The sequence below is a fragment of the Lathamus discolor genome, chromosome 2 (genome assembly GCF_037157495.1).
Source record: "Lathamus discolor isolate bLatDis1 chromosome 2, bLatDis1.hap1, whole genome shotgun sequence".
NCBI classification, from domain to species: domain Eukaryota; kingdom Metazoa; phylum Chordata; class Aves; order Psittaciformes; family Psittacidae; genus Lathamus; species Lathamus discolor.
The window spans coordinates 142,631,102-142,642,435 of NC_088885.1; the positions used below are offsets into that span (position 1 = coordinate 142,631,102).

Genomic DNA, 11,334 nt, shown 5'->3' on the forward strand with positions numbered 1-11,334 from the left:
GGTCTAATAACCTCTTTATCATGTAAATGGAGTAGAAGGTGGAGATAAGAAAGGGGATCACAATGAAGCTCCTTAGAGGAATGTCATCCTAAATTTATTCAACATTTCACTTCCTTAGACTTCCCTTTTCAGTTTTTCTTAATGTCTTTGACTTTGGCTCTCCCAGTGCAAATACAAATCTTATGGATCTTTAAAATTCAAAACACCATGGAAATTTTCACTAAGACTTTATTACTATACATTGCCAAGGACATCAGATTCATAGACAAGTGTTTGTGTCACTGTTTTAATGGGCCCATTATTTCCTGTCTCATCCACCATGATTCAGTTCTGGAAGCAGGTTTCAGGGCTCCTTGAGAGACTCCATATTATGAAGTCTGCCTTTTGTATACAATAGTTATCGCAGTCTGTCCAAGCAAGCAGAACTCCAGCTGGAAAAGCAAATACACTATGTGGTGAATAATAAAAAGATGTGTAATACTACACTTTTGAAGTAGTCTATTTGCTATATAAGGCTAAATAACTTAAAACCAAAAATCATCTGCTCCACTGCTCCTTGTACTTGCTCTCTCTCTGCTTTTTAACCGCAACATGTCCATGACACTGCGTGCATAAACGTCTCGCAAATTAACATTGATGTTTGAATCGCTGGATGAGTTCTTCATGAGTTTCTTTAAAGCTTCACGCTGCCTAAGAGCAGCTTCTTTTATCTTCAGTGTAAAGTAACAGGCAGAAAAACGGTCATTTATTATAGCTATTGGCAAAGCCAAAACCAGTATTCCTGACAGTATACATATAAAGGCTACTACCTTACCAATGGTAGTGTCTGGTCTAATGTCACCATAACCAACAGTTGTCATCGAAGTTGTTGCCCACCACCAAGCACCAGGTACGCTTGTGAAAGTCGTGCCTGGCACACCTTGCTCAACGAAGTATTCCACAGTAGAAAATATAGAGATTCCTACAGAGAGGAAAAGCAGCAGAAGGCCAACCTCCTCGTAGCACTGTGCGATAGTCATCCCAAGAGACCGCAAGCCTGAAAGACAAGAAATGCTGCCAGTAGGTTGATTCATGTAGCTGTCATCATAACTTCGCAAAAACATCTCTTATTTAAAAGATGTCTTATGTTTTTCTTTGATTGTTTGTGAATGTGATTTAAGAAAAAGGTGTGCTGCTCTCAATGCTACTGGGAAAATGTGAAAGAACTAGATTAAAATGATTGAACCACTGACATCATCTGTGTTTCCTTAATATAGAGCATAAAAATTCTTCTCATTGCTTACTGTTTGTACTACATACACATATAATTTAGGAAAACTAACCAATATTTACTAATTGGCTACAACAGAAGAATCTATCGTAGTTTTTAATAAGTTATCTAAATAACCATTTACAAACTGAGTAAAAACACCTGCTCCCTTGAATGTGCCAAGCTCCTGTTTTCCAGCCATTATCATATTTTTCTCTTGGACCAAGCAACCTTCAGTTACCCAATTCATTTTTCCAGGTCAGTGCTTAGAGCCTAGCTCAATCACTTAGTAACTTTTTCTTTGCTAAGAACTATTCTTAATCCTCACACAGTTCTCATAACCTCTCCTCGACATCTCTTCCCTCCAAAAACCTATCAATATCTTTATCTGTAGACATCAAAGCAGTATTCCAGCAGCAGCTGCACTTGTGCCAAAACCAGACAGCAAAGCCTCCTAATGAAAACATGATATTCTGTTCATTCACCAATATACTGCATCAGTCCTATTGGCTGTGGGTTGCCAAGGGAGCTCATGGGCAGCTGACTACTCTACACAGCCCCCCACATTCCTTCTAGAACTGCTGCTTCAAGACTAGACTGCCTGACAAAGCAAGCAGGAAAGTAAACACAATAACAGTGCAATGGATAAATGTTGCACACATAAAAAAATAAAGATAACAGGGTACCAATTCAACTGAGACACATGGGCTACTGAAATTATCTTTTGAATCACAAGTGACTTTGCATTGGTTTTCAATACTGTTTAAAAAGTGTTATGTTTTCCTTAATAAATGAGAAAAAACACAATGTTTATGAATTATCCTTCACGGGGTAGACTTCTAACTAAACTAGCATTTGCAAAATAGCTTACTGGAACTCTGCCTCTGCTTGCAGACTACATACCATGAGTGAAATAAGCAATTCAATTTGCTTTTTATTCCTCAATCTCAATCTACAAGATGTTAAGAATTTCATCTTGCTTTTGGATTTCTTCTCTCCTTCAGATCTAACAGGCTTTAAAGGCTTTTTTCATTTTATTTTTTGTAAGTACAGCAAACAAAGGAAGTACACCCCAGAATTTGTAGGATTTTTCGTTTTTTCATATTCTACCAACTCCAGTTAAAGACTTGCCCATATCCAGGTCTTACATTACTATAAGTATGATCTGTTGGTTAGAATGTTTATTATAATGATACAGTTTAAATCTGCAATGGGAATAAAATATATCAGTGTGGGCTTTTTTTTCTCTGTTAATATGACTGCCTCCACATTTTGGATATGCACTAATATTAGCAGTGCAAAAGCTTTGTGAGACAATTGTAAGGATCCAGATCAAACTTTCATCTTCCAAGGAAGTTATTACCATCCATTGCCCTGTAAAACTTCCTTCTGAACAGGGTAGAAGTCCTTTCGAATGATTTAGAAAGAGGGTACTCTAAACTACCTGTGTAGCACTTCTTTTCAAAGCATAACTGACTACTATGGGCTTGCCCTTTATGCTGAATCCTGAGAATACTATAGCTAAAGAATTTGCAAAAAGCAGGTTAAAGTAAGGAGGAACTTGGAATTGACTGCTAACTCCTTGTAGCACATTGATGAACTCTTCAGTAAAAGAATTGTCCTATATTAATTATTCTGACTGTTCAGGAGTCTGATTTGGTATTTTTTAAATTATTCTTAGTACTATTATCCTCATCTAAAACAAAAATACATCTCTTCATGTCCTCAGATGAAGTCAGAAGGCATTTTTAGACAAACCTATGAATCAGACAAGTTACTGGACTCCACAGCTCATCCTAAGTGGGAATCAGTTGATGTATTCAAACAAATAATATGTTCTGCTATATTATTTTGTAAGTTTTTTAAATGTATCGGAGCCCTAGCCCACAGCCAAACTAGGCCTGTCCTAGCACAGACACCAAAGCAAGCCTTATTACTCCTGTTTACACACAGTTATATCATCCTAAATCTTTGGCACTAAAAACACTGAAGTTTCGATTTTTCATGTCTCCAGAGGCATCTCATCCTGACATACACCACAGCCTTCTCTCAAACATGTGCCCACTGCTATCACAAAATGCTCAAACCCTGCTTCTCAAGAAGTCAATCTGTAAGTACTTCCCAGAGGAAGCAAGGCTTCGTGCAAAACATGGCCCCAGGAGGAAGGTAAAAGCTGAGGAGCACCAGAGAATGCGAGAAATGCAGGTTCAGTTCTCAGCTATTCTTGGAGCCACTCAAATCCACATTTTTGATAGCTGAGAAGAGTGGTTTCACCCTCTAGCTATACATTTTCTGGATATTGGTAGTACTGATTTCTCAGTTGTTCTTTGATGAAGTATAGCACTTTGCATAAATAATTACATACACCAAACTAGCACGGGTGTTTCTAGTCATCATATCCCTCCTATTAGCTGGGTTCAGCTTTCAAAGGAGCAGAAATGATTCTTTCATTTCTTATTCTGTCCTCCCCCACAAAAAGGGTTGCCCTTTCTTTAAAGTGAAGGAAAGAACCGGTATGTTTTCTCCTAACTCCTTTCTGCCCTGACAGCTAGGTTGCTGCTGTGATCCCAGCTTTGTATGGGTCTGCGGAGATGTTCTCCTTGTGATTGTGAACACCCCTATTTGATGAAAGAGGAGCTGCTGTCTGCAGGCATGAATTTTTTCATCTCTTCTGATCTTGCACTCCTCTCGCCAGGAGCAGCACATGAAGCTTTGTCTGGTGTGAGAGTGCAGAAATCACACAGAAGCATCACTGGGAGGTAGCTCTGAACTGGCAGATCCAAGCCAAGAGAGTGGAAGAGTTGCAAGAGCCACCCTGAACACTGAGGTTTATAACAACTGCCTCCTTGGAGGATGGTCTCTGTGTATGGTATTTATGTGGTTCATTGTGTTTTAGCAGGTGTGGTTAATGATGTATTTAGAACCACATTAACAAAACTCTCTTTTGCAACGTACCTCTAGTGGTCAGAAACAGGGCTTCAGATCTGAGAGTATTTTGCTATTTTGATTTATTAGGGCTGTGTTTCATCTTAGTAACAGCATCTCCTCTGACAGATTGAAACAGTGACTTTCTACATTTCAATTATACAGCTCTGATTTAGTGTTCTGGGCCTAAGTGGGCAGCCACTGAACTACCAAAGAAGCAAGCACAGTGACAGTAAAGCAGCTCTGGATGGTTTAAATAGATATGTAGGTAGCTCCTTGTATGTTGAAACTGTCACTTTGGTTCTAGTACAAAGATGATAGCTCACTTCCAGATTAGGAGACTAAATTTTTATATAATTAATTAACATGTACCTAATCTGGAATGACTAAATTCAACATTAATGGCAGTCAATATTGTGAGATAAACTCTGGTAATATTTTAATGACTTTAAGAATAAATAGACACAAAAGTTTAGACTACCCCTGAAAGTTAATCTACCCAAAGTTAACAGCCGTTATACAAACATCTGAAAGATCTGGTTTCAAATTGACAGAAAGAGCCATAGTACTGAGTTTCATGCATTCATTCTGTAACAGTAAAATCCGGTAAACTGGAAACCTTGTAACATACTTTTGGATCACTTTTTTGTAATTCAGCACAGAAGTGCCTTGATGAGTTCAAATCTTTTTCTTATTTTCAAAACACAATTAGAGGAATGCATTCACATTGCAGCTACCAACAAAAGTATGTAGCAGGCCTTCTTGAGAAAAAAAAACACCCCAAAACAAAAAACCCAAACATCACCAGACTCTGCAAATCTTATAATAAAGCAAAACAAACTCATTGACAGACTGAACCATTACAAGCTTCCTTTCAACCGCTCTCTAAGAGACAGTTATGCATCAGTATAGGCCTAATCTAGGGTAGGCGAGCAAGATTAAGATACTTCCCAAACTCCTATGATTATGTTCAGCAGCATTAAAGCTACTCCCTTCCACTGGTAAGCAGGTTCACTGCCCTTCAGTGGGAACAAAACTAGAGACACATTCTGCTGCTGCGAGCACACTGTAATGCCTGCCAAAATAGGGCCAGTTCACAAAGAAGGTGGAGATGCATCTTCAAAAAATGGAAATCCTGGAAGGGTATGTCAAGTGCCATGTAAGAACAATCACCTCCATCTTGAGAACAGGCTAATATTGCAGGACAGAGACAATGGTCTACTACTAGGATCCTATTTGCCAAAGCTCCAAATGTTGGCTAAATATTTCTCCTGTCAAATTCAGCACCATGTTCAGCACTGATTTAAGTGGGAACATAATTAAATAATATGAAAATGCCAAGCACTGGACAACATCATGGCATGGAGAGGGTGTGGTGGGAATACAGCTTTTATTCTTTCATACAGCATGCATGCACATGCCATGAAGTTGTAATAAAGATGGGGGAAACACAAGGGGAAATGCAACACCTTCTAATCATGTCCAGCTTCCTCTGATAAATTCCCACGTGAAAACATAGCCTTTTATGCCTTCTTTTCACCATTTGAAAGAGTGTATAAAGATGTGAGTGTTCTCAGAAATGCACTTCATCTTCCACCCTACCCCTCCTTGCTGTTTGTCCGTCTACTGACCTGTCAGGAGTGCTTGGACACAACAGGCCCCACACCCGTGGGTGAACCTTGACTGAATCGGACACTGCTGCTCTGTGCTGCACCTACGTCCAACTCAGCAAGCAGCCCCCAGCTGCGCTCCACAAGCCACAGAGATACCAGTGTGTTCAATGGGACCAGAGAGCCCCTGAAGCCACTGTCTGGTAAGATCCAGTTTAAACAGTTTTCTTGAAGTATTCTTTACCATGGTTGTTTTCAGGATCTATGATGCAGACAAAATCATGATGTATTTCCTTGTGTATACATTTCAACAAAACAAATTGTGATAGGTAATTATAATCTGTCATTAGTGGGCCTTTGATAATATAAAAATGTGGCCCAGTGATCTGCTTCTTTCTTTGCTTCACCCCTAATAAAATCAACTCAAACACATGCTTGTAAATTTATGACCTTGTGAATGACTGGTGGATGATTTACAGTATGCAACTTTAGGGCTCCTTTTTGTAAATGTTCTATGCTCTATGAAGAGCTAAAATTTATTGGAGAAGGCCGCTGCCACTCAATTATCAGTGTCCAAAAGTACGTTTTTCACAAGCCATTACGGCTAACAGATTGGGTAAAAAAGGTTAGGTAGAAAAGCACACAGGATGGAGAAACATGCCCAGGAACAACTGTTGCAGGGAGCAAAACTGAACAGTACCACTGCCATAGCTGAAAGTACCTGTTGAATGTCTTCCCAGCTTCAACATCCGCAGGGCTCTGAGCAGCCTCAGTACTTGCACAATGCGCCCCACGTTCTCCAGTTCTTGCGAGCTCTCCCCACCACACAGGCTCTCCACCAGCAGGGTGATGTAGAAAGGTAAAATAGCAAGGAGGTCTATGATGTTTGCCACACTCCTTAGGAAGCGACACCGATCCCGTGCACACAGGAACCTCAGAACAAACTCCACTGTGAACCATGCAATGCACAGGTACTCTAGGGCATCCAGTAACGGTGGCGCCAGCCAGCTCAGCTCTACTGAAATCAAAGCCATGTTGGCAATGGACACAACAACAAAAACCATGGACAGAGTGCCAAAAGTCCTGGCTGCTGCAGAGGAGCCAGGCTTTTCCAAAACTTCCCAAAGTTTCTGTCTAACACTGGGACAGAGACTACCAGAAAAGTCCTCTTCTTCATCTTGGGCATCCAGTTCTTCTGCATCTTTCTTGATGTCTAAGGCTTCACTCAGCTCCTTCCTCCTGAAGTACCTGCCCAGGACCACCCCCCCATAGAGAGATGTTTAATATCAGTATGCAAATGTTTTCCTTATCCTCTACCATGCAAGGCAAAAGAATACATGTTAAAGTTTACCTTCTGTGACCTCAGAAAACCCTCATATCAAGCGTACGATTGAAGACACTCAGACCCTGCAGCATGTTTCCACTGTCCTCATATTCTATTCCCCCATTTCACGTCAGTGATGGTTTGTATGCACAGAGTAATTTTATTCTGATAGCATGTTATTTATATGGATCATGCTGACTATAGTAGGACCTGCTGCACAACTAACATGCATTCTTGCAAGCCATCCTGGCACAACCAGACCTTCTGTTTCTAAACTGTTCTCAATTTAGAATCATAGAATAGTTAGGGTTGGAAAGGACCTGGAGATCATCTAGTTCAAAACCCCCTGACATGGGCAGGGACACCTCACACTAAACCATCTCACCCAAGGCTTCGTCCAACCTGGCCTTGAACACCGCCAGGGAAGGAGCATTCACAGCCTCCCTGGGCAACCCATTCCAGTGTCTCACCACCCTAACAGGAAAGAACGTCTTCCTTATATCCAATTTAAACTTCCCCTGTTCAAGTTTTAATCTGTTACCCCTTGTCCTATCACTACAGTCCCTCCCCAACATCCCTATAGGCCCCCTTCAGATACTGGAAGGCTGCTATGAGGTCTCCACACAGCTTCTCTTCTCCAGGCTGAACAGCCCCAACTTTCTCAACCTGTCTTCATACGGGAGGTGCTCCAGTCCCCTGATCGTCCTCGTGGCCCTCCTCTGGACTTGTTCCAACAGTTCCATGTCCTTTTTATGTTGAGGACACCAGAACTGCACACAATATTCCAAGAAAGGTCTCACAAGAGCAGAGTAGAGGGGCAGGATCACCTCCTTCGCCCTGCTGGTCACTCTCTTTTTGATGTAGTCCAGGATACAGTTGGATTTCTGGGCTGTGAGCACACACTGAAGATGGTTCATGTTTAGTCTCTCATCGACCAACACCCCCAAATCCTTCTCTGCAGGGCTGCTCTGAATCTCTTTTCTGCCCAACCTGTAGCTGTTCCTGGGATTGCTCTGACCCAGGTGTAATTTTATTAACTATATCCCATTTTTATTACATCTGTGTGCATTTGCAATATTAAAAGGAAAGGCATCATAAAAGCCATGAAGTTCATGGATGAAGTTCTGATCAATACCACACAAAGATGGCAAGCTTGCTTTCTTTCTTTAAATATATGGGTCCTCACACAATCAAGTACACAAGCATCTGTGCTGAGTAAAACTTGCAGATTGTAAATGCATAGTTGAGTGCTTTGTTAGAGAAATAGTAATATTACAGAACAATTTCATGAAACAAAATCCATTCCCAAAGCACACTAAAAAAAACCTTTTCTTTTGTATGTGTATTTCGTGACTGCTGCAAATCTGAAGCCTTAGACAAAGGAGCTACGCAATTTTGCTTTTGTTTGATAAACAGTTACTCCTGCATATGCTGAAGAGGTCTGTAGCTCCTTTTACCACCAAAGAAGTGAGAGGTTTCAGTTACATCTACCAGGGAAGGAAGAAAGGGATGAAAACTAGGACCCAACTTTTTCAGCTCCAGAACTGGACCATGCTAGAGTAAGGTAACTGTAGAATCCTTTCCGGTGGGGCTGCTTTTTGGTTTCTGTCTAATAATTTTGGCATAACCCCTTTAGATAAACAGCAGTTATACTCTTTAGCTAATTCATTTTAATACTAATCACAAACCAGTAACACTAAAAATGGTGGGAAAAAATAAATTAACCACAAATGGAATGAACAGAAACGTCCTGGGGGTGGTTCAGTGGAAACACACCTCACTCCTAATCTGCCTGTTACAATTTGTCTCCAGTGTTCCGGCTGCTGCTGCCCCCTCCCTGTAATCTGCTACATCCATGTGCGATGCTTCCCATTACGGCTCCTCCTGGAGCCTTGCCACCCACACTCAGCCTGCCAGGTGACCACCCCCCTCCTGCCTCTCCAGCTTGGATCTGGAAATCCTCCAGAATGGAAACTGGGGGTAGGGAGGCTCCAAACCTACCCAGCACTGTGCCTGACTCCACATCCAACCCCTATGACTATGGTAACCTCAAACTGGATGACTGAATGGACACCTCCCCTTTCACAACCTTTGTCGCCTCTGGCATTGTCCTTTTCAAACATTTTGAGCTTCCAGGGCCAGTACAGGGCAACCCAGACACTGGTCCTGTTAGGGTCTCACTATCTTTACCCCACTGCCAACCTTCCCCTCAGCAATGGTCAATGGGGACATCACCCAACACATCTGATCCCATTTTTACACCCATACACCTCTAGACCAGGATTTCGGGCTGAACTCCCCAGTTTTGAGTGCACTTTTCCCAGTACTCTGCTACCTCTCCCACCCCCACTGCTGGATCTCTCACCTGAGCATCCCTGCATGCAAGCCAATGCTGAGCTCACCCATCCCACAAGCCAGTGCGTCACATCTTCCCACAACTCACCGGTCTCTGCAGCAGGAATCAATGCTGAGCTCATCCAGACCCCAGTACTGGATCTCTTGCAGGAAGGAGAGTGCACAAAGCTGCTCCATCACATGCAGCCTCCCTGTCTGGTAGTAATTCAGAATGTAATGAAATGCCTGTGAGCTCCGGTCAAAGAAATATTCATTCTCCACGAGGTTGGCATCATCACAGAGCTCAAGGAGAGCAGAGGCCACATCCCGGGCAGCAGAGACCACTACGGCCAGTTTGCCAAGACGGGTGTCAGGGTAGCAAGACAAAGTTTGCTGGGACATCACAAAGCGGCTGCCTCCTACATTGATAGTAAAGCAGTCCAAAGAGGGGATGACCTTCTGGAGTAGGGGCCCCTGCTCTTCTTCACTGTTGAAAACACTGGAGTCCAGGGAACCCAGGGATGTGCTACTCCCCGGTTCCTCCAGGGATGCTTGGGAAGAAAGAGACATGCAGCAGGGAGGCGACTTCATCCTGTAGCTGCCAGCAGCAGCCCACACTCTCCTGGATCGAAAACACAACAAAGCTGCACAGGAGACTTGCCCTGGGGGCTGTGGGGCTGGGCTAGAAATGCATGACTTCTCTTTGGCTACCGTCCCAGGGACACCTCACCGTGCCCTTTTCCTCCGAGCGACGCCTCCATCAGAGCGGAGGTCAGGCCGGGTGCTGAACAGCCCGGCGCTGCCTGCACCTGCGGGTACAGAGGGAACAGCGGTACCGAGGGGCCTCACCCCGCGCCGTCCGCCCTGGCAGCCGTCGGGCAGCGCCGGCACCACCTGCCCGCGACGGCCCCGCCGCTGCCGCGCCCGTCCCCAGCGCTGGGGAGGAGCCAGGGCAGCACGGCGCGGAGCACCGCGCACGGGGACCCCGGCGCCAGCGGGGCCACCCGCCGCCCGACAGCGGGCCCCTCTCGGCCCGCCCCACAGCTCCGTTCACGGCTCCCGAGCACCCTTCTCCGCTCGCCCCGCGCTCCGTGCCCGCAGCTGCGGCCGAAGCTGCGCCCCTCAGGACCCGCCGCGGCCGAGCGCCTGGGCGCGGTGCCGCCCCTCGTCCAGCCCGGGCGCTCCCCGCCGCCGCCCCTCCTTACCTGCCCGCCGCCCCGCTGCACCGCCCGCCGCCGGGCTCCGGCCACCGCCGCCCTCCCGCAGGCAGCCCTTGCCCGCTCCCGGCTCCAAACTTCTGTGCAGCGCCGGCGCGCCTCCATGGCCGGTCATGTGCTGCGGGGGGCAGGCGGCAGCGGGGCGGGGCGGGCCGGGCCACCGCCTGCCCGCCGCGGGGCCCAGCGCACCCGCTCGGGCGTCGCTGGACCCCTACGGAGAGGGCGCCGCCGGGAGCACGGGCGCGGAGTGGGGGCTTCCTCCCGGGACAAACCAAATCCAAAGCAAACTTCCCCGAGCGAGTTCACGGGCGGCTCTGAAGCCGCCCCCCTTTAATATACGTAAAACCAAACACGTTTCTAAATAGGTAATGTACCCCCGCGTACGGAACTCCCACGGCCGCAAGTCTGAAGTCACTCAAGTAAAACAGTCGTTGTAAAGGCCAGCCGACGTACGTGAGAGAGCCTGTTTTAACTTAGCTGCAGTCAACTTGCTTTTCAAAACAGTGGGATCTCTCTGGCACTGTCCTGTGCTGACTTTGTAGCTCCACAGTGCGAGAGTTAGGTTCACACTCCTTACTACGTTTCCTTTTCTATGAAACAGTTATTTCTGACAAATTTAAAGTGTTCTTTACTGTCAGGGTGTTGAGGCACTGAACAGGCTGCCAAAGGAAATCG

At 45.1% G+C, this 11,334-nt stretch overlaps 1 protein-coding gene across 2 annotated transcripts; it reads right to left on the reverse strand.

Moving 5' to 3' along the window:
- Nucleotides 1–210: 210 nt before the first annotated feature.
- KCNV1 (potassium voltage-gated channel modifier subfamily V member 1) lies at nt 211–10,757 on the reverse strand. 2 transcript variants are annotated; one of them, XM_065669433.1, is made up of 4 exons: nt 10,648–10,757; nt 9,552–10,251; nt 6,506–7,032; nt 211–1,036 (listed from the first exon to the last, which is right to left on the reverse strand). In XM_065669433.1, exons 2-4 carry the CDS (start codon nt 10,031–10,033, stop codon nt 525–527), a joined length of 1,521 nt encoding a protein of 506 aa, XP_065525505.1. In that variant the 5' UTR covers nt 10,034–10,251; nt 10,648–10,757; the 3' UTR covers nt 211–524. The 2 variants fall into 2 exon arrangements, with proteins under 2 accessions (XP_065525505.1, XP_065525507.1); XM_065669435.1 differs by lacking the exon at nt 10,648–10,757 and having other exon boundaries at nt 9,552–10,264.
- Nucleotides 10,758–11,334: the final 577 nt, after the last annotated feature.